The 24,618-nt window shown below is 34.6% G+C and overlaps 1 protein-coding gene across 1 annotated transcript in view; it reads left to right on the top strand.

Moving 5' to 3' along the window:
* Window positions 1-16,489, top strand: part of LOC141495601 (lipase maturation factor 1-like) — a 100,179-nt gene extending 83,690 nt beyond the window's left edge. Inside the window, exon 3 of the mRNA XM_074197128.1 lies at window positions 13,803-16,489. Within this exon, the coding sequence (XP_074053229.1) occupies window positions 13,803-13,821 (19 nt within the window). The 3' untranslated portion in view covers window positions 13,822-16,489. The remainder of the gene's footprint in view (window positions 1-13,802) is intronic.
* The last annotated feature ends 8,129 nt before the right edge of the window (window positions 16,490-24,618 follow it).

The raw sequence follows: 24,618 nt of genomic DNA, 5'->3' as shown, positions 1-24,618 counted from the left end.
ATACAACTAACACTTATCAAGTAAATACAAAGCAGATCCAATCAATAATAGGCAATAGGTAAGTTACTTCATTCTGTTTTTTGGTAGCCTGGACCATGGTAGCACAGAGATTTTCAAAGATTTTAAGAGAACTTCAGTTTTTACTACTTAGTATCCTATTTTGTTCCATTAGTCAGTACTTTTCTACCAATTTAATATTAGTAATAACTCGCATTTATTTATTACTCTAAGGTTTATAAAATACTCTTCTAATAACCATATAAACAAAGCAGTTCAAATTTTACTACCCCCATTTTGCAGATGAGGAAACTGAAGTTTGGTGAACTGCCTTGCCCAAAGCCACATCATTAACAAATGTCAGAACTGAGATTGAACTCTAATTTTTTCACCTGCTAAGTATGTTCATTCTTTTACCTTCTAGCATTAGAATTGACCTTCAGAAATTTTAATCTAATTTCTTTTCTCCAAAGAGTACTATCTCACAGTTGTCTAAGAACATTAAGAAGAATTTGGTCGTCACTTAGATATATGGGACAAGATAATCAGAAGAGATGAGGCTGGCTCTGAAGGGAGATTCCAATGACTCTGTCTCTTGGATGAGTTGCCTTCTTTATCATAAATCCACCAAAGACGTTGCTTCAGTATTTTTCCCATAGTTGCTATTACTAGCTGTATTTCCCTCCACTCTATTCCTTCCCACTTCCATTTATTCTATTCTCTCTCTCTCCTTTCACCCTGTCCCTGTTCAAAAGTGTGTTGTATCTGAGTACCCTCTCCCATGAGCTTTCCCTCTCTTCTATCATCTACTCTCCCCTTCCCTCTCCCCCCATCCCCCCTTATCCCATCCCTTTCTCCTCATTTTTCTCTAGGGAAGGATAGTTATCTATACCCTATTAAATGTGTATATTATGTTTTCTCTGAGCCATTTTTTTTATTTTGCAAGGCAGTGGGGTTAAGTGGCTTGCCCAAGGCCACACGACTAGGTAATTATTAAGTGTCTGAGGTCGGATTTGAACCCAGGTACTCCTGACTCCAAGGCCGGTGCTCTATCCACTGCGCCACCTAGCCGCACGCTCTGAGCTATTTCTGATGAGAATGAAGGCTCACTCATTCCCACTTGCTTTTTCCTGTTCTACTCCATTGAAAAAGCTTTTTCTTGACTCTTACATGAAGTATTTTAGCCCCTTCTTCCTCTCCTTTCTCTTCCTTCCAGTACTTTCCTTTATCACCCATTGATTCCATCTTTTACTATATTATACCATTATATTCATCTCCTTCCTGTGCCTTGTCTATATATGCTCCTTCTAATTGATCTTATCAATGAGAAATTCATATGAATTATCAGTATCTTCTTCCCATGCAGGGGTGCAAAAAGATCAACATCATTAAGTTCCTCATAATTAGTCCTTCTCATCTACCCCCTCTGTGGTTCCCCCAGGTCCTGTACTTGGAGATCAAACTTTCTGTTCAGTTCTGGTTGTTTCAAAGTTTGAAAGTTTGAAAGTCTCTTGTTTCATTGAAAGTCCATCTTTTCCCTTGAAAGAGGATGTTCAGTTTTGCTGGGTAGTTGATTCTCGGTTGTAAATCAAGATCTTTTGCCTTCTGGAATATTGTATTCCAAGCTCTATGAACCCTTAATGTAGATGCTGCCAGATCCTGTGTAATCCTGACTATAGAGCCATGGTAGTTGCATTGTTTGTTTCTAGCAGTTTTTTTGTATTTTCTCTTTTGGAATTTGGCTATAATATTCCTGGAAGTTTTTCTTTTGGGATCTCTTTCAGGGGGTGATTGGTGAATTCCCTCAATTTCTATTTTACCCTCTTCTTCTAGGATCTCAGGGCAATTTTGCTGTATTATTTTTGAAAAATGAAGTCTAGGTTCCTTTCCTAGTTGTGACTTTCAGCCCAATAATTTTTAAATTATCTCTTCTGGTTCTGTTTTTGAAATTGGTTGTTTTTCTAGTGAGTTATCTCACATTTTCTTTTAATTTTTGTTTTTCTTGGAATAGTTTTATTTCTTCCCTATTTCCCTCAAAGTCTTCAGCTTCCTTTAGCTCCATTCTGCACTTGAAGGAGTTATTTTCTTCAGAGTGCTTTTTTATCTCCTTTTCCAGCTGCCCAATTCTGCTTTTTAAGGCATTCTTCTCCTCATTTGCTTTTTGGTTGCTTTTTGCATTTGGCCTAAACTGGTTTTTAACATATTGTTTTCTTCAGTATATTGTGTATTTCTTTCACTAAGCTGCTGATTTGGTTTTCTTGATTTATCTGCATTGCTCTCATTTTTCCTCCCAATTTTTCCTCTCCCTCCCTTAAATACTTTTCAAAGTCTTTTTTGAGCTAATCCATAGTCTGAACCCATATTCTATTTCTCTTGGAGGTTTTGTATATAGAAGTTTTGATTTTGTCATCTTCTGAATCTTCCATGGGACCAAAGTAGTTTTCTGTGGTCATATTCTTCTTCTTCTTCTTTTGTTTTCTCATTTCCTCAATCTATCATTGATTTACTGCACTTCCAAGGCTTTGTGGGGGGGGGGGGTTTGGGATTACCCCACTGTGACTTTAATTCCTCCACAGTCTCATGAGAGACTTTGACTACTTTCTTGCCTGTGCTTTGGTATGTGGATGACTGCAGGCATTCCCCTCTGTCTTGGAGCTGTGGGGAGAGTCCTTGCTCAGCTATTGGTGGTATGGAAACCCAAACTGCAACCTGAATTTGAGTGTGGGCAAACAGCTGAGTCCTGCCCCAGGGAAATCAGAGGACCTCTGCAGTCTCCCCTGACCCCCTTATGGTCTGTGGGCTGCTCTCAGGAGGTACAGGATGGCTTCCCCGATTCCTACTGCAAGTTCTCACTGCAGGGCTGCTCTGAGGCCAACACTGGCTCCATACTCACTCTCACCACCCCTTCAAGCTGTTCCTGTTGATCCCAGGGCTAGGAGGTCTGGAAACCACACCCTCTGCCATGGACCCAGGAGCCCCCATGGATCTGTGTATTTGGGCTGTGCTATGTGGCTGTTGCTGTTGCTGTTGCTGGGGCTGCACTTGCAGTGGCTTTTCTAACTCCTGTCCCGGTGAAACAGACCTTTCCCATGGAACTTCTAAGTTGTTCTGGAATGGGAAATTGTATCACTCAGTCTTTCAGTGAGTTCTGCCCCTCTAAATTTTGCCTAGAGTCATAATTTGATGACTTTTGGAGTTTTTTGGGGGTAACGAGTTTCTGGGAATTCCTACCTTCACGCTGCCATCTTGGCTCCACCCCAAAAGTTTGTTCTTCTAAAAAAAAATGGAGTAACTTACATATGACCTATTTTCTAATGGATCTGCATTGTGTTAGTTTATATATGTGTTAATTATATAATTGATGTGAACAGATTCAGAGCAGGTCAAGCATGGTACGTAAAACATTTGATAAATTTTTGAGAGAGAGAGAGAGAGAGCACACACAAGAAGAATGTAAAGATTAATTTTGCGTTCAAATAATTTTCCAAAAAGTATAGATTTATTTTGCTGAAAGAAGGAAGCCTTGGGTATCTGGGTATCTAGATAAGAAATTTTTCTGGATATAATTGGCTACTTTTCTTTCACACTTTTTCTGCCTTACATTCTTATAAGTTGCTGGTAATTTAGCTGAGATTCAAATAGAGCTAAATGACTTAGTTTATTACTATGATACATATCATCAAGTATCTTCCTCACCCTCTGCAATTATTATATTCTATTTCTCTTCATCTATGTTTCTCTGCTTTTCTGTTAGAGATACTGCCCCTTCATTCTCCTGTTATGATGAAACAATTTTAGAGTGACAGTATATATGAAAAGGCTCATCCTTATGGGCATTTCTCAGGGCTTCTTTATTTCTGTTCAGTGAATTTTCTGTTTACGTTGAATTGGGCACGATTTTCTGATCTAGCTCTCCATTTTCCCCCCATTTCTGCTTATTCAAAAATTCATTTGTCTCTGGTGATGCCTTTTTTCTTTATCTTTTTCCAGGTTCTAAGTCATTCAGGATTCCTGAGAGTATCAAAAGTTGATCCTTAGATAAACCTAAATTTTACTATGTTTTGTTATTTTTCTTCTTTTCAAATTGTTGTAATGAATAATTGACTTTGCTTTCCTGATCATTTTGAAAATTTTCCTCTAGTCTTTAATGTGTATTTTCAGAGCTAGTTGTCACTGTAATCATTTCAGACTCTATTCAAGCCAGTTTATCTTTCATAGAGGCTAAGGGGAAAAAAACAAGTTAGGAAATATCTACCAGGGTGATTTATAGCTGGACCTCTATGCCCTGAGACTATGTGGGAGATTTGAAGACCTATTGGGAACTCTGAAGAACTGACCAAAATGTTCAATGGTGATACAACTGATCAAACAGGCTCAAGGGTTTATCATTAAATTTTAGTGTGAAGTTTTTTGTTGTTTTTCTTTTTTTTTGTTTTTTGTTTTTAGTGTGAAAAGTGGAGATTGGCAAATGTTATGAATTATGACTTGGCTCATTATTTTAATGTCTAGATTTTAAAAAAACAGAGAAAATGCTAATATATATATATATGTATATATATATATATATATATATATATATATATATATAAAATTAAAAAAAACGTTTTGTGTGTCAATTTTTTTTCTCAGAGTGAGTTGTTAAACATTTACTACCATACAAGTTACCAAATATTTACCAGATTAGCACCATGGGCAGTGTGATGTAATTGGTCTTATTGAATCTAAAAAATGGAAATGCTTGCATAGGCATGCAGGATGACTCCCTTAATTATCATTATCAATTTAAGAGAGCATAGTAGCAAAAGTGGTGTGTTTTTGTTTTCTGTAACTACTAGAAATAAAGATATAGCTAGCAAATCAGAAGTATCAATATGTCTCCTGATGGAATTACTTCATTAGGGATGTACTGACCGCTAAAGTCATTCAACCATAAATGGACATGAAATGGAATGAAGATATGAGTATTTGCTTAGGCATTATAACAAAGTTAGAAACAATACTAATTACAGGCAATAATTTTTTTAGCATTGGTGTCCTCATCTCCAAGTCACAACAACACATTGCCAATCAATACAATCATAAATTAGATGAAATATAAAATGAAATTGAGAAATCTTCACTTAATGAAATTCCAGAAATTATATCTAATAATGAAATGGATGACTTAAATAACACATATGTCTTGAATTATTTTTTAAAAGGGGCTTAGCATTCTTATACTGTAATCATTAGAAATCCCCTTTTGAGTTTAATGACATTATACCAACTAGTAGATGAATTATTCCAAAAAAGATATCTCCTATAATTATCATGGACAAGCACATTTTCTAATAGTATTTGAAAGAAACTGTATACATTTCAGGGTCTTCATTCAAAAATATATATGCAATTTCTGTTGCTATGGTAAGACCCATAGGAAGAAAGATGGATCTCTTAAGGAATAAGCCTAAGAAAAGGTATCAGATACTATCCCTGCAGAAGTAACTTAAGAGAATCAGAAAACTGGAAAAGTTGAGGAAAATGATATCAATATCTTGCTGCTAGAAAATTGGTGCACTATATTGCCCAATTAAAGGCAAAAAAAAAGAAATCTGGGGTGGGGGAGGAATCTGGAAAACAAAAGGACATCTGAAATTCCATATTCTCTTAATCAACTCTTGATAACCAAGATCAAAAAAATTTTAAATGGTACAAGCGGTCAAAACTGCAAAAGAACAAAATAAAAACTGAATCATAGAGTCTTGAGAAGTAAAGAGATTGAAAAACCTCTGAGGAAGAAAAAATTCTGGTCATCTCTATGATTGTGAGAAATTCAATACAAGGAAAATACAATTTGGATTGAACAAGAAACAGAAAGCTTGTGTAGCCTTATTACAATAAATGACTTTTAAAGTTATGACTTTCCATGTAGACATCAAATACTCTAGTGCTTTCATTATGTTTGGGTCTAGTTTCTAAATTTGTAGTACATAAATAAGTCAATGAATGCAGAACTGAGTCAAGGCTTGTGATAATATACAAATATACATGAATATGAAAATATACAAATGTTTTAGAACTTTTAGGTATTTTGTTCAATAATTCGTGAGTGGAAGAGAACTGCTCTTTATACCCTTTAGATTTTTGGCACACCCTTTTTGTTCCTCAGACAACTTGTATACCAGTTTTTTTTCAAGATATGAAAGCTTGCCTATGACTATTTTGTATAAATTTTATCAACATGAATATAACCTATATGTAGAGACTACTCTGGTGCTCCATTTTTCAGATGATAGGTGATGCCTTCTGCCAAGAAATGCAAGCTCAAAACTGAGTCTAAGGGGAAAATTGATAAAATATTGCCAGTAATCTGTAATGCCACAGGAAAGCATTTGAGACAAAAACTACTGATCTTACTCAGTTTACTACCTTACAGACATAATCATCTCCCCTGACATATCACTGAGGAAAATGCTATCCACATCCATATAAAGAATAGCTGAAGGGTGGCTAGATGGCACAGTGCATAGAGCACTGGCCCTGGAGTCAAGGGCCTCAGACACTTAATAATTACCTAGCTGTGTGGCCTTGGGCAAGCCACTTATCCCCATTGCCTGGCAAAAACTAAAAAGAAAAAAATAGCTGGATTCTGAATACAGATCAATGCTTACTTTTTTTCACTTTATTATGTTTATGTTTTTTTCCCTTTTTTTGCTCTGTTTTTTTCTTTCGTAGCTGTGACTAATATGAAAATATTACCTATCATTTTAGGAAGGAGGGGAAGGAAGAGTAAGAAAAATTTAAAACTCAAATTCTTATAAAAATGAATGCTTAAATTTCTACAAATGGAAAAAATAAAATACTATTAAAAAGAAGAAAACAAAAAACAATCAATTCAGTCAAAAAGAAAGAAGATTATTAGCTCTTTGTAGGCAAGGACTATCTTTTGCCTTTTTTTTAACCCCAGTAATTAACAGTGCCTGGTACATGAGTATTTATTAAATATTTGTTGACTGATCCACTGAGATGACCCTACTGAAAGACATCACACAGCACTCTTCTCATGAAATCTTTATCAATTATATTAAAAACTTTCATTTGAATTCAATAATACATATTTCCAGTTTGCTAAGGAAAGAGAAACTCAAGTCTTTAAGTTTGAAACTGATGGTTATATTGAAGTATTGAATGAAGGCAGTGTTTACATATTATCTTGATTTCCTTTAGTCAAAATTTACCAAGTGTGAAGATATTATTAAGAGACTTAACTGGAAAGTGAAGTAACCAAAATATCATATGCATATCATTAATGCAGTACGTTAAAATTTAACACCCATGAAATGTCTAGCAAGGCATAACTTGGGTGACTAGTATTATCCATGGAAGCTTTCATGGGTTGACAAATTATACTATAAATACAAACCTCAAAATGTTGTGTAGAACTCAACCAATAAAACATTTGAAATTGTACCGAATTATTGCTCACAATGGCCAAACCACAATTCACAAAAATTTAAGAACTTTTATTGGCGTAAATGTAACTATACCAAGGGCTCATAATCTGAAAACTACATGGGGAAAAAAAGTTTTCGAAATATAGATACCTAGGGGCAGCTAGGTGGCGCAGTGGATAGAGCACCGGCCCTGGAGTCAGGATTACCTGAGTTCAAATCCGGCCTCAGACACTTAATAATACATATGGATACCTAACAAGAGATAAAAATCATATGAAAATGGGATGAAGTGCATATTGTCTCTGTTGTCCTACCTGCTACTGGAATCATACCAGGAATGCTGTCAGTGAGTTTACAGAGGATGAGTTTATTTTTTAATACTTTTATTCAGCTACAAAAAAGCCAATTTATTCATTTATGGAATATAGTCCAAGAAGCATTAAATATAAAAGAACAGCAGAATAGTAATGTCTCTTGGGACCTCTTCTATCTGAATTGTATAGAAAAATTGGAGGCAATTATAATAACATATAAAATAGAAACAAGTATAATAAGCATGACAAAATAGTTATCTGCTTAAAAAATACTGTTTACACCATTATACTAAGAAAAATGTTTATCTTCTAGAGAGACAATTTAAGCATGCTAAGATTCTGCCTCATGCTAAATCAATTGTCGTCACTACTGAATAAATTGAATTTGGTTTCAGTATGACTTCTTACAAACATTGATGACTTCAAGTTTGTGACTCCACTGAAAGGCACATTAACTGCTACATCACCGGACATGAAAATATAAAATGTAATGTATGCCAGGGAAGGGTAGAGACCATAATCTTTGAACTTTATTCTGTAAGTCAAATTGAGTCTTTGGATGAAGGCAATATGTCTTCTCTAGACAAGACACATTGAACATTAAGCTATGCATGAGAAGACAGAGGCTGAGTATTTTACTGTAAGTGATTGACGTTCCAAACTTATACCTTGTAAAACAAATTTTAAATAAAAAAAATAATGTATATGAAGACCTCATCAAACCATTCAATCAGTAATAGTAAAAATGTTGTGTATAAAGGTTAGGGACATAAAGGAAGCTTATGAGATATACTCACTAGGAATTACAGTATTGAAACCAAAAATAATTTTACTACTACAGCATTGTAAATAAAAACAGTTGTGAAAGATTTAAGAATTCTGATCAATGCAATGACCAACAATAATTCTAGAGAGTAGGTGATAAAACATGCAGTCCACTTCATGTCAGAGAGGTGATGGAATAAAGGTACAGAATAAAATATATATTTTGGGGGCATGGCCAAATGTACAATTTTTTTCCTTCATTACACATATTTTATAAGAGTTTTTCTTTTTTGTAAATTTTCTTTTAGGTTTTATTTATTTTTTTTATGGCAGTGGGGTTAAGTGGCTTGCCCAAGGCAACACAGCTAGGTAATTATTAAGTGTCTGAGGCCGGATTTGAACTCAGGTACTCCTGACTCCAGGGCCGGTGCTCTATCCACTGTGCCACCTAGCTGCCCCAGAGTTTCCCTTTTTTTAATAGAGAGAGTTGGGAGGGAAAATAAATGCTTGTTAATTAAAATAATTTTATTGATCTTTTACTTTTAATCTAGTCTTTATTTTTTCTTTGTATCCCTCTCCTTTTTTCCAAAGAGCTAATTCACAGAAAAAAGGATTTTCCTTAAAAGAAAAAATAAGTATTTTCAATCAGTACATTGAAAGAAAATCTGACAGTATATATAATGGTCTATGTTGGAAACCCCTAACTTGGCAAAGTAGTTGGAGGAAGTGTTTTCTCCTTTTTTCTTTGTGATCAAGTTTGTTCTTTGCAATTCGGTGACATTCTTTTTGATTGTTCTGTAGTTATTAGTTTACATTTACATTGTTGGAATCATTGTGCATATGATTTGCTTCCTTCTAACTTATTTCACTTTGCATTAGTTCACATAGGTCTTTCCATGTTTCATTGTACTCTTTGTATAGAATTACAGTCTTTGAATAAGATTTAATGGAATTCATTTACTAGAGAACAATAATATTCCATTACATTCATGTACAAAATTAGTTTAGCCATTAACCAATTGATGTGCAGCTGCTTTGTTTCCTGTGCTTTGCTAATACTAAAAGTGCTTAAATATTCATAAAACTGAAAACAAATCAAATTAATTTTAAGAAAGGAAAATGGGGAAAAAACCAAAAGTAGATTTTATGCAAACTTTACTGCAATTTTCAATAATATAGTATTTACCAAATTCTTTGAAAGACATGTTCATTTGGCTAGAATTATATACCAGAAGGTCTCTCTACATTATAAACTAACAGATGACAAATCACACTACTACAAATATAAACGCCATGACATCTTTGAAAATTCAACAGACTATGCTGGAGCTAGCCAGACTGAAATTATTGTTCACAAGTGCTCAAACATAATAATATTCCTTGAAGATTTAAGAACAAACTTTTTATACAGATAACACTTTAGTCAATACTTATTATTTCCAAACTATACAGAATGAAATTATTTCAAAATATAAAGATTAGCAGAAGTAATGAAAACCTCTGGAGAACAGGATAAGTACATGTATCTTATCTCCTTCTGGAGTTATTTTGAAGATTACAGTGCATTCAGTGAGTCTAAAGAAGACAAGCTTATATCCCAATCCTTTTACTAAATTACCAAAAAAAGCAGTCATTTAATTTGTTTGTATAATAGTCTGCAAAAAAATAAGTATAAAAGAATAATAGCAGTGACTTCTGAGATTGTTTCTATCAAGAAGAATGTTTTTATTATTGTTTCTAACAAGAAGAATGAATAGCACTTCATTTTAAGAATTTTGTGGATTAGGAGCTATTATCATTCCCATTTTGTATATGAAGAAATTCAATCTCAGCAAGATTAAGTGATTTACCTAGGATGACCTAGTTTAGTAAGATTCAGAAACAACTCTGATCTAGAAACATGTCATATTTACTCTGCCTCTCATGAAATACCTTTGCTATCAATTCTCAGTTCATTGCCTTTGCTTATGTGGTTCCACTGGCTTAGCATAAATCATCTCTTTCCTTTCTACCTTCCCAAATCCCTAACTATTCTAACCCATGGTGATTTGAACATTTGGTAGTTAATAACATCTAGAATATATAGAGTGCTTTAAGGCTGGCAGATTCCTTAACATTCATGTGCATTATCTCTTTTGATAGTCACAATGATCCTCTGAGGTAGTAGATAATATTATATTCTCCAATTTACAGATGAGGAAAATAGAAGTTGTAATCCGGAGTAGGTAACTATTACATAGATTTGAGGCAAGATTTGAATTCAGGTTTTCTTGTCTCCAATTACTGCAATATAGTATCCTACTATAGCTACCATTTTTTCTTTTGAACTCTACAGCATTTATAATCTATACAATAAAACTGAACATTTAATTTATTTTGTTTTATATTACCTCCTAACTATTTAATGTAATAGTCTTGTCTCCATAGAAGATTAGAAATTAAAATGTACATAGTTGTGGAATGTTGTTAGAACTAGAAGGAACTTTAGACAAAACCTTTAAAAAGCCAGAACACAAATACAATACAATAGTTATACTGTACTACTTCACTGTTAAGTTGTTATTAGTTTGCTAGGTCTGCTATTTTGAAATTGCTCATTGTCTGTCTTTTCCTAGATGCTTGAATGGCTTTTTCCAAGATTAAAGCTGTCTATGCAAAGCCCTCATGGACCTATGAAATTTTGAATATTAGTACAAAAACACTACTTAATTAACTCCTAACACTAGCTCTTTTCACCTCAGGCTTCTGTTAATATGATCCTTCTCCATCCATATTCAGAATATGACTTCAAAAACTATTGCAAAATGGAAAACTGCTTTCTCCAAGAAAAGACATGGAATAGAAAGAAAGATTTTTCTCTCCTTTGTCCCAACACCCTCACAACATTCTTTTTATTTTTTAGGACAACATTTCTTGATAAAATGTTTTTATTCAGTTCCGTTTATGTATGAGAAGAAAGGCAAAGGAAGTTTGAGAAAATATTTCCCTCCCACCTTCCTTGCTACCCCAGTTAATTCAGTAGTCTCTAGGTAAGGAACCCTACTGATTTTATTTAGTTACTGAGAGAGCCATTTGCTTTTGTTTCTTTGGCATTTTTCATCATGAGCTTCTTCAGAGAAATAAATTCACAAGTGTTTGGCTGTCATCACATGACAAGTTCTTCAGTCTTGATTGATGTAATCAGCAACAGACACACGTCAGAAAACAATTTATTATTAATTCCTTGCTGCATGCTTCTTAAATAGGCCTCGGGGGGTTCCTTATGTCTGCCAAGAAAATAGAATAATTCTTGCAAGTTTACATTTAGACTGTACCATAACTGGAAGAAGTAATAATGACTTTGGAAATGAGAGGGAACAATTCCACATTACCTATTTCTGTGTTATGCTGTTTTAATGAAAATTATTTTAAACTTAATGTCCCATTCCAATCAAAGGTTTTCTTTAAAACCAGTAGCCTTACATAAAAAGCTCAATCTGTAAAATAAAATACTTGAAATAGAAGAAAACTGCTTAGGTGTTTAAAAAGTGGGCTATTTTCCAGCAGGATTTCTGCCAGCCTTCAGCACGTTGTCCCCCTTTCATGATTATTTTTACCCCCTTCGGAATGGTGGAGCCTAATGAATTACCAATCAGGTAGAGTTAAACCAATGATATATGGAGGAAAAACATGTATTTAAAAATAATTTGATGTAATTTATTAAAATGGACCATTTTGGTAGAAAATTTAGACTCTTAGGAAAAGAGATGGACTTAAGGAATCTAAAAAAAAATTTCCATGAAAGACAACAGCTTGTAAAACAAGTTCCAGCTGTTGGGAAAAATAATACAACAAAGGCTCTAAAAATAATGAAGACCCTTTAATTCTCCCCTACCCCATATAATTGGATCCACCAGCCTTATTTAAAAAATATTATATCAAGCAGTCTTGTCACTTAAAACTCAAAGCAGGTGAAGCTATAAAATAACATACAGGTAGAAAAATTACAAGCAAATCTGATGAAAATAATTTAATGTTCTGTGTCACTTAATTACTTTTTAAAGATATTTACATTTGGGTGGAATTTGGTTAAAAACTTGTGGGTTAATTTTGTCACCTGCAGTGATGTTTTACAAATTTGTTTATTCTGGCAGTTTGCCCTGATGAAAAATTTAAAAGTGTATTTCTAATGGCACAGTTTATTTGAGATTAAAGTTTGATGGAATACTTCTGAAACTAACTTATCTCTTTCACTGTTCAATAAACTTCCTTAGTAGAAATGGAAGTTGTTTTATGTATTTATAAGCCACTGCATGTAGAATTTTTCAAGATTATTCAAATTAATTTTTTTTGTATCAAAAGAGTATGCTTTTTGTTAAATCCTTGGGACAGATAAAAGATATAGTCTTTTGTACCAGGTGTGGTAGTTTTCTGTTCTTGGGCCACATGTAGTGCTGCTTTTCTTTGCTTTGTAAATTAAAAGTCTTGGAAGCATTTAACTTTTTGGTATTTTGAGTCTTTTAAGAGTTTGCTGCTAATCTTCCATTCCCACACCATAAAAACAAATGAACACAATCTTAATATTATTGAGTAACCATAGTAGTCTAGTTAGATTTGATGGAGATAGGTAAAATCTTACTCATATCATTAGTACTGTGATGACATCAATGTATTCTTTTAATTTAAATCTCTTTCTTTATCATTGTTTGAGTTAGAATGAGGATAATGACTTATCACTAATGTACTCTGGAAAGTTTTTCAAATCTAATCAATTTGTAACATCCTACCTCAGAGTTTTGAGTAATTTTATAGAGCAGTAGAATTCAGATACAGTGTTCATTCTTTTAATGATGCCACTCCTCAAAGGATCTCTAGACTAATACTACATAATATGTCTCATCATTACCTGAATTTAGATATACCACTGATCAAAATTTAGGATATGATTTGGTGATGTTTCAGACCAACATCTATGTAAGTAAACAAGTCAAAGCAGAAGATTGAAGAGAGAGGGAAAGATGGAAGGGGGGGGAAGAATTGTGTCCATTTTATTAAGAGGAAAGACCTGCATTTGAATATAGATACAGCTTGTTGCTAATTTTGTAATTTAGAGAATGAAAGTATATGGACCTGGACACTTCTATGTGTAGTAAAAAAATTTAATAAAGCATGGTTAATATAAACAGAATGTCATTTTATTTCCATCCAACTTAGGTATGGAAGATTTATACATCAATCTAACATGCATAATAAAAATGATTTAAATTATGAAGTTAAACCATATTTTAATGTATTTTTTCTATTTCTTTTTCAGGTATGCATTTGGTAAGTGATTATAATTCAGAAAAACTATCTCCAGGAATTTACCTGGCAGTCTGTTTTGGGGGTATGTACCTTGAAAGGATTTTTATATATTTTGTTTCCGTTTGCTACCTTTCAAAGACTTTAGTGAACAGCTCTTTAATATATTCTTTATGTCTAAAAGACTCAGCTATTGTAATACCTTAATATAATATTAGGTGCTTAGTCTTGGAATCCTAATTTAGACAGGTACCCTTCCTACTCTCCATCTGAGAATGACCAGCTAATGCAGATGTGTGAAATCATGAATTTTTCAGATCCATTATTTGCCTAGAAATTCAATCTCCACCTTGCTAGAATAGAATAAGTTTTTTGTAGGCATAGTGGTGACAGTTCAATTACATTATAATGAATACATCCACAGATATTATTATTCAACTTTATTCTCTGGAGTACATGAAAAGGAGATATGCACATTTATGCATTTAAAAAATCACAAAGGCATATCTCATTTTTACACACCTTGGTGAATTTTCTACAGCATACTTAAGCCTCATATAATTCTCAACACAAAACTGAAATTTACTTGGGAAATTCAAGTCCTCAAGTAGATTGGGCCAGGGATAGCTTGACACTTTATTCAGCATGAGTAAAATCTGTTTTTTTAACCCTTCTTTTAAATTTACTTTGTTAATAAGATACTTTATGTGCTCTGAATAAACAAAGAGTAGGTAGGACCAGCTTAGAAAGTATACAGGTAATATCCAGGTAGTCAAGCAGGAATTAGGGAGGACTGTGCATAACTCTTTCAAAGGGTATTTGTAGTCTCTGTTGATACAAATTCGTATGGAAGACTGATTTTGGTCTTTGAAGACCAAAGAAGATTTGTGTTCTTGTGCATGTTTGAAAATTATTAGGTCTCTAAAAGATACTGGAGGAAGGAATCATTACTTAGAAATATTCACTTCAGTTAACAGTTAAGAACTTCACTTTCTTCTTGGAGGTCAGGGAGAGAAGGGGAATGTTTGGTGTTTTATTTGGATCAATTATAGCTTTTATTATGGAACTTCTATTCTGCAAAGACTTGTTAGCTTTCCTAGTATACATAACTGTCTGCCTTGGAAAGAAGAAAATATTGAGGGGACAGATGGATGAGTAAGTTCTTAGTAGTATTGGTGGATTTTAATGCCCAATCCTACTATATACTTCTCTTTTCTGAAAGGAGTATTAAACTTAATAATATTATGGTAGTGGTTGTTTAATATTTATGAGTCTAATTCTTCTTGTGCCTGGGGCACCTTGGATATGCTATTAACTCTTTCAGGCCACTAGCATATGAAAAGTGAATTCTTAGGTTGCAATGGTCATTTTTGACAATCAGGAAAAGGCATTTCCCTATGGACCTACGTTTTCCCCTTTTTTATTTAAGATAAAAATTCCAATATAAAATTTTTATTAAAAATATTTTTAGGCTAGGATTTAGAATCCTCTCACCAGCAGTCTTTAAGTAAAAGGCTAGAATACAAATCATGGGATTCTTATTTAGCAATGGGTTAGCTTAAACAGGGTCCCTTCCAATTCTGAAGTTCCTTGATTCTATGATTAGTTCAGTTTGGTTTTGGAAGGAATTTAATAGTCATATACCCTCCTACTCCTTCAGCATTTATTATATGTGACTCAGTGTCTCTCTGAGGTGGAATTTTCTTTTCTGTCTCTGAAAACATGTTTAAAATCAAGGTTATTTTGGGGTTATTATCAAAGTTACTCTGCAGCATTTTAAACTTCGATAGTTGGAGACTACTTAAGACTATCTTTCTTTGTTCATTCAATGATATTTGTAATAGCTTCTGTTATTCTAGTTCCTTATTTAGGAACTGGAGCATTCACAAAACACTTTTATCCCAATATGAACACTGCAAAGGTAAGAAGACCAAGGGTCCCATTAAGTGATTATCATTTTTGTCTTTAGGTATAAAGTAAAATCAGCTTTCCCTGCTTTTTTGTTTGCTCTCATCCTTCTATTTAGTTGAAACTTCATCTACAGGGAGAGTGTCAGTATTAATTTTGATATGTCATTGAGCCAGTATCTCACTGGTTCACATCAAAACATGCAAGTACAGGAAAGATCTGTGACTTCATCAGCATAAGAAAGCTTCTATGTGGGTATTCCCTCCACTAAATCCTCTGCCTTATTAGATAAATCCAGGGGAATTACCTGAGACACATAAATTGTGATTTTTATAGGTTTACATAGACAGAATGTTGACCCAAGTCTTCCTGAATTCAACCGTAATACTTTTCCTACAATTTATTATTTAGAATACTACTCTCTGTTATAGTGGATAGAAATCTAGAGCCTCAAAACCAAGAAGTACTGGCTTCAAGTTTTGCCTCTCATACATACTGACTTTGTGAGCCTGGACAAATCATTTAATTCTCTGTGTTCCAAGTAAAAGTTTTTAGAGGAGTTTGATCATCCATGTTGTACCTTGTGGAAAATGTCCAACCTGTTTTGGTCCTCCTGCTGCAGGCAGCCCACAAAACTCCCGAGGGAAGCAAGAACCAGATTAAAATATGATTGGGGGGCAGCCAGGTAATGCAGTGGATAGAGCACTGGCCCTGGAGTCAAGAGGACCTGAGTTCAAGTCTGACCTCAGACATATAATACCTAGCTGTGTGACCTTGGGCAAGTCACTTAATAACTCTGTTGCCTTGCAAAAACTATATATATATATATATATATATATATATATATATATATATATATATATATATATAAATTGGGAAATATTTAACAAAATAAGTAAGAATTTAATAAAACATTAACACAGATAATATTAATATATGATTTTTCTAAGTCAGTATTTGAACCAGAGGATCTTTTTATATAGCTTAGTGGTTCCCATTCTATTTGAATTTGGTACCACTACTCTTTTCCCCAGGTAAGTCTTATCCCTTAGAGATGGTCCATAAACTTATGCTTCTTTGTGGTCACTGCTTTCCCTCCTGTCTCTCTAATATAGACACTTATGGAAGCAAGAAAAAGGATCATAACAGAATAAGGACTGTTTTTTACTTAGTTTCATGGATTGTCATAGCAAAATAGCTTATTACTAGCCCATTTTGTGGTTGCTAACCCCTTTATATTTATCCTCACTGGTCCTTGGACAGCTGCCATTTAATACCAATGGCTAAACATATTCAAAAGTCTTTTCATCATAATGGAATCTCCTGGAACGAGTTATCTATTGGTGTAGCATTTGAGGGGGGCATCAATTCTATGACACTCTGAGAGGAATTAGGGTAGAAGCTTTGTGAAGGATTTTATATTCTTTAAGCAGAATAATTAAAACATCCATTGATTATTTATGAAACCAGAAGGAAACCTACTGCTTCTCATGCACTTTGTACCAAGATTCCAAGACTCTCCAGAGTTTTGGGGATTTGATACAGCTAACATTGTATTATAAAGATCTTGTGGATCAAGCTAGGCCTGGAATCAGGAAGGCCCAATTTCAAATTTGACCTCAGACTAGTTGTTTGACTTGGGCATACTATTTAACTTCTGTTTACCTCATTTTCTTCTTCTGTAAAATGAGAATAGTAATAGCACCCACCTTCCACGTTTGTTTTAAGTATCAAATGAGATAATAGTTATAAAACACTGTTATAGTGCATTCTTGTTATTATTTTCATTGTTATTGTTATAACCAAGGCAAAAGCAGCGTCATGAATGTGTTAGTTAAATTTTTTTTAGATTTCAGCAAAGTGTTAGGCAATTGTTTTCATTCTCTTCTTTTGGACACAAGGGAAGATAAAGGGTAGATGATAGCAAGGAGATAGATTTGGAAAATAGAACTTGTTTGTTGTAAATAAATGTAGTTTTGTGTTGTGGTTTTCTCTTATTTGTGAAATTTAGGGTCTCTTGTGGCAAACTGCCTCTTCTTCCTGGTATACCATCACCACTGTTTTCTGAAATCTGCTGGAAGTGTCTACATATCATATCTCTGCATAGACCTACAATCTAATTTCTCATATCTTTTTGCCTGTGATATCTGAGACAGAGAACAAATTAGTTTTTTTCCCAAAAAACTTATGACTTTCATTTACTTTGGCAGTACCAAAGTAGATGTTTGGAGCATCTGAGACTATTTCTGTAGTTTGGATGCATTGGCTTAGGGCTAGCTTAATATACTATTGTTGGCATGGAGTAGTAATAAGTTGCCTTGGAGTAAAAGGAGGTGTGAGACTAAAGTTTATATTTGTTGTGCAATAATAGAGCTGATGGAACGGGGGTGCCAGAGAGTCAAAGTATGTTTTTCCTTAAGGTTATTGTTGTCACTTCTCTCTTCTGTGACTCAAAGAATATATATAGTACCTGAGGGTCATAGACCACCCTGGTTATAGGCTTCTTTTGTTGCCCCTGCTTCCCACTCCCTCTAGCTCCCATGTATCTCTAAAGGATTCCCTTATGTGAATTTAAAGTCGATCAAATTAAAACCCATTACCTTTAGCAGTGACTTGTAGAGTCTCTTTTAAGAGTCAAAGCTTATTCAATGAACTGAGAAATGTGTTAAGGGATAACACAAATGTTTCCAGGAAAATGGAATGTGGTTAGAAAACACGAGGTCTTATTATTTTTTCTATAATTCTATAGCCACCCTTTCTTTGATTTTATAGGTTTTCAGTTAGTGTGGTGTAGTACTAGGTACAGAGTCTGAAGACCTAGTTTTAAGTCTCATTTCTACTTCACTATTTTCAAACCTTGGTTTCTTCAATAGTAAAATGGTAAAATCTGCTTTACCTTCCTCACAGGAAAGTTGAGAGGAGAATGTGTTTGCAAGAATACTGTCCAACAAAAAAGGTGAATTGCTATTTCATTATATACTTTTTTTCAAGGTTTACTGAAAACTGAGTTGTTATGATGATGAACGAATAAAGCATTAATTGTTTCCTGTGTCAAAATATTGTACCAAACTGGGGATACAGGTAGAATAGTAAGATAGTTTCTATTCTCAGGACGTTCACATTCTAATTGGGGAGACAACACCTAAGAAAGGTTTCAGCTGCAAGTCTTAGATCAGCAAAACAATTGGTCATGACTTCTTGAATGTCATTATAGGATTGTAATGCAACATATTTCCAGTTTCCCTATTGCAAACAATTTTGTCCTTACCACATTTTTTTATTTACACATTGCTAAAATATTCTTGTTTAAGAGTAAACATAATATCTCTCCCCCACAAAAATATAAAACTTCATGAGAAATAAAGTAAAAGAAAGAGAAAAAATATGTTTCATTCTGTGTTCTGATACCATCAGCTCTTTCTTAGGTGAATCACATTCTTTATCATAAGTCCATCAATAGAAGTTACTTCCATATTTTTCCACAATTGCTGTTGCTGATTGTAATTCCCTCCATCTATTCCTTCCCACTACCATCTATTATATTTTCTCTCCTTTCACTCTGTTCCTCTTCTAAAATGTGCTGTAGGGTAACTGAGTGGCGCAGAGGACAGTACACTGGCCTTGGAGCCAAGAGGCCCGAAGCCCATATACCACCCCAGAGACTCAGCAACCACCTCGCCCCGTGGTCCTGGACAGGCCACCCAATCCCAGCACATTGCAAAAAAGTAAAAAAGAAAATGTATTATATCTGACTATTATCTCCTTTGATCTATCCTCTCCTCTATCACCCACATTTCCCCCTCCCCCTGTCCCCCTTCTCTCCTTTTTTCTCTAAATGTCTATACACTATTGAGTATGTATGCTGTTTCCTCTCTGAACCATTTGTGACAAGAGTGAAGGTTCCCTCATTCTCCCTCACCTTCCCTCCTTCCATATCATTGCAAAAGCTCATTGCAAAAAAAAAAAAATATTTTAGGGAAGCTAGGTGGCGCAGTGAATAGAGCACCGGCCTTGGAGTCAGGAGTACCTGGGTTCAAATCTGACCTCAGACACTTAATAATTACCTAGCCGTGTGGCCTTGGGCAAGCCACTTAAACCCATTGCCTTGAAAAAAAAATCTAAAATAAATATATTTTATATGAAATATCTTAGCCTATTCCACCTCTCTGTTTTCTTACTCCCAATATATTTCCCTTTTAGTCATCGACTCCATTTTTACAATATATTATATCTTCAAATTCAGCTCTCTCCTGTGCTTCATCTATAAAAGCTCCTTCTACCTGCTCTATTAAATGAGAAGATTCATATGAGTATTATCACTATCATTTTTCTATGCAGGAATACATGCAGTTCATCATCGTTAAGTCCCTCATAATTTACCCTTCTCCTCCACTCTCTATGGTTCACCTGAGCCCTGTACTTGAAGGTCAGACTTTCTGTTCAGCTCTGGTTGTTTCAGTAGGAACATTTGAAATTCCCATTTTATTGAAATTCCGTCTTTTCCCCTGGAAGAGGATGTTCAGTTTTGCTGGGTAGTTGATTCTCGGTTGCATTCCAGGCTCTTTTGCCTTCTGGAATATTATATTCCAATCCCTAAGAGCCCTTAATGTAGTTGCTGGTTAGTCCTGTGTGATCCTGACTGCAGCTCCACGATATTTGAATTGTGTCCTTCTGGCTGCTTGTAATATTTTCTTTTTGACTTGGAAGTTCTGGAATATTCCTGGGGGTTGGTTTTTTTTTTTTGGATCTCTTCCCAGGGGGAGATTGGTAGATTCTCTCTATTTCTATTTTGCCCTCTGCTTCTAGGATATCAGGGCAATTTTCTGTAGGATTTCTTTAAAAATGAGTTCAAGGCTCCTTTCCTGATCATGACTTTCAGGTATCCCAATTATTTTTAATTATCTTTCCTGAATCTGTTTTCCAGATCAGTTTCAATGAGATGTTTCACATTTTCTTCTAATTTTTTTCTCTTTTGGTGTTGAAGTATTGTTTCTTGATTTCTCAGTAAGTCATCAGCTTCCTTTAGCTCCATTGTACATCTGAAGGATTTGTTTTCCTCAGAGAACTTTCTTATCTCCTTTTCCATCTGGCCAATTCTGCTTTTTTAAAGCATTCTTCTCCTCAGTAACTTTTTGAACTATTTTATTCATTTGACCTAAGTTGGTTTTTAACATGTTATTTTATTCAGCACATTTTTTTTGGATCTCTTTGGCTAAGCTACTGCCATTGTTTTCATGTTTTTCCTGCATCTCTCTCATTTCTTTTCCCAATTTTTCTTCCATTTCCCTTACTTGATTTTCAAAATCTTTTTTGAGCTCTGGCATAGCCTGAGCCCAATTTCTATTTTTCTAGGAGTCTTTAGATGCAGAAGCTTGGACTTCCTCATCTTCAGATTGAGTATTTTGATATTCCATGGGATCATAGACAAAGTATTTGTCAATGGTCCAGTTTCTTTTTTCCCTGTTTACTCATTTCTCCAGTCTATGCCTGCTTTTGGGGTGCTTTCTGAGCTTTTGAGTTTTATTGGGACACCCCCACAAGGATCTCAGTGTATGAGGCTCTAACTGTTCTCCTGGTCTGTGAATGACCACAAGAGCACCCCTCTGCCATGGGGCTGAGGGTGGGGGTATCTGTTCTGTGGGGGTCCTAGACTGCCATCAGGATCTGAATGTGTTCAGAGTCCCAGAGTCCTGTTCCAGGGACAGAAGACAGAACTTGTAAGTCTCCCTCTACTCCCTTACCTTCGATGGGCGGCTTATGACACTTCTTTAATGTTATATTTATAATTCCCACCTTTACCATGTAGGCTTTGAGGAAAATAAATCAGTGTGCTAACATTCAAGTTAATGCTTTAAATTTTACATTGTGAAAGGAAGAACTGTGTTAGTAAAATAGTTCCACTTTTGTAGTTTGTTAAATTTGAAGTGGGCTAAGTTCTCAGAGGACTTTTATTTATTTATTTATTTATTTATTAGGGTTCCGGTTTTTTTTTTTTTTTTGCAAGGCAATGGAGTTAAGTGACTTGCCCAAGACCACACAGCTAGGTAATTATTAAGTGTCTGAGGCCAGATTTAAACTCAAGTACTCCTGACTCCAGGGCCGGTGCTCTATCCACTGCGTCACCTAGCCGCCCTGGACTTTTATTTTTTAAGTGGTCTGAAGATATGTTATGGCAGTATCTGACTTCATTTAGCAAGTTCATAACACAATAGTTAGAGCTTTTATTTGTATGACATCATTCTCCTAAAGAGTCAACATTTATTTTTTTTTTTAATTATCATTTTGACTGTTCAGAATTACTGTGAACAAACTAGAAATAGTTGTCCCTTTTATTTCAAAGATGTAGAAACAGAGTCAAGGGAGTTTATGAGTTTCTGTAAGCTACTCTGTAGTAGAGTACAAACATTGACCCAAGATTTTAGATACCATGTTAAGTACTAGTTTACCCTTTTCTAAATGTGGCTAAAATTTTTGTCTAGGCACTGAGGATATAGTATAATTAGTCCATTTGTCCTAAATGACTGCTATTCTTCTCAAACTTCCTAGTTATGACATGTCTGCTCTTATCTCCTGAATCAGTAAGTAATCTGCCACTGTTCTTCAAATTCTTTGTTCGCAGTAGGATTCCTTTAGTTCTGCTTTTAGATAAAATGCTGTTGTTGAGCAAGATGAATGAAATGTAAATTTGAATTGATTTAGTCAGAACACAGGAAAACCACAATATTTTTGTTATAATATAGCTGAAAAAATAATGCTACCATCCTTTTCTATTTTTGAAGAAGCTTCATTGAATATTGCTGGGCTTTGAAAGCAGTTACAGTTTGGTAGTATTTACTTCAAAGTACAATTTAAAAAAAATAATTCATTGAGTAAGCTTTGTAAATGCTGACTGTTTCCTGCACCCCTGCAGGAAGTGTGCTTTTGGATATTTGTGAGGATGGTGTTTGGTAGCCTTCTGAGAACTACATGCTGTCTGAGTGAATTTTAAAAGAAGGCACAAGGCTGAAAAAGGATAGAAATAACAGCAAGCTCTTAGGCCAAATAGGATCAACTGGTAATGCCTTTGATTACTCTTTGTTCTTTATCTTTAGGTGAAAGCTACTGAAAAATCTTCTCATCAAGACAGTGAGTTATGAAATACAAGTGTAGCAATTTGCATGCCACAAAATTTTGAGAATTATTTTTACTGGTTTCTTCGAAGAGATGGAGGAATATTTTTAATATTCGTGCTTGCTGCTTTATGTTGGTAAAATTAGAACATGTGGAAGGCTATAATAGTCCTTTAGCAAGTGCTGACTCATATTGATCTATTTAACACCCTTCAAGTTTTTCTAAAAAAATATAGGTTTTTGAAGACTTTCTATATCTATCAATCAATCAAATCTAACAACATTTCTTTATTTTCTTTTTTTTTCTTTTTTCTTTTTATTAAAGATATTATTTGAGTTTTACAATTTTCCCCCAATCTTGCTTCCCTCCCCCCACCCCCACCCCACAGATAGCACTCCGTCAGTCTTTACTTTGTTTCCATGTTGTACCTTGATCCAAATTGGGTGTGATGAGAGAGAAATTATATCCTTAAAGAGAACAGAATTCTCAGAGGTAACAAGATCAGACAATAAGATATCTGTTTTTTTCCCCCCAAATTAAAGGGAATAGTCCTTGTACTTTGTTCAAACTCCACAGCTCCTTATCTGGATACAGATGGTACTCTCCTTTGCAGACAGCCCAAAATTCTTCCCAATTGTTGCACTGATGGAATGAGCAAGTCCTTCAAGGTTGAACATCACTCCCATGTTGCTGTTAGGGTGTACAGTGTCTTTCTGCTTCTGCTCATCTCACTCAGCATCAGTTCATCCAAATCCCTCCTGATTTCTAATAGAACAATAGTGTTCCATGACATACATATACCACAGTTTGCTAAGCCATTCCCCAATTGAAGGACATTTACTGGATTTCCAATTCTTTGCCACCACAAACAGGGCTGCTATGAATATTTTTGTACAAGTAATGTTTTTACCCTTTTTCCTCATCTCTTCAGGGTATAGACCCAGTAGTGGTATTGCTGGGTCAAAGGGTATGCACATTTTTGTTGCCCTTTGGGCATAGTTCCAAATAGCTCTCCAGAAGGGTTGGATGAGTTCATATAACAACATTTATTAAGTATGCTAAGTATCAGGGTTACAAAAAGAGGCAAAAGATAGTCCCTTCCCTTAAGAAGTTTACATCTAATGGGAGAGATAACATGCCATCAAATTGCAAAATAGAAAAAATTGACAGAGAGAAGACACTGGAATTAAGAGGGATAGGAGAAGAGAAGGTATTGGAATTGAAGAGTTGGAGAAAGCTATTTATAGAAGGTGAGATTTCAGTTGGAACTTAAATATATGGAAGTCATTAGGCAGAAGAACATCAGAGGTCATTTGGGCCAATATGTACTTGAACGAGATTTCCATCTACAACTTTTCTGAAATGTATTCACCCAGTCTTTCTTGAAGATGAATAGAGGAAGACCCACTGATGGAGGGTCTACTATCTTCTTCCAGTCCATTCTATTTGGAAGCTATTATCATCATTAGGAATTAGGAATCATTTACCTTTTATTGAGACAAAATTTGTCTCTATATCATATGTACATTATTTCTAGTTCTACCATCTGGAGTCAAGCAGAACAAATCTAATCCCTCTTCTACAAGCCAACTCTTTAAATATTTGAAGGCATTTGATAATATCTTTTCTCTCAGTTAAAATCTGTCTGTTTAATTGATTTTTATATGATATAGTTTCAAGTTTCTCACCACATTAGTTGTTGTTCTTTGAAATGCTCTAACTCATTGTTACCCATCTTAAAATATGTTGTCTAAAGCCAAAACTACTATTCCACATTTGGTCTGAATAAAAAAAGTAGGACAGAACCATAC

This window comes from Macrotis lagotis, chromosome 8, assembly GCF_037893015.1.
Source record: "Macrotis lagotis isolate mMagLag1 chromosome 8, bilby.v1.9.chrom.fasta, whole genome shotgun sequence".
In the NCBI taxonomy this organism is placed as follows: domain Eukaryota; kingdom Metazoa; phylum Chordata; class Mammalia; order Peramelemorphia; family Peramelidae; genus Macrotis; species Macrotis lagotis.
This window is presented reverse-complemented; position numbering and strand designations above follow the sequence as displayed.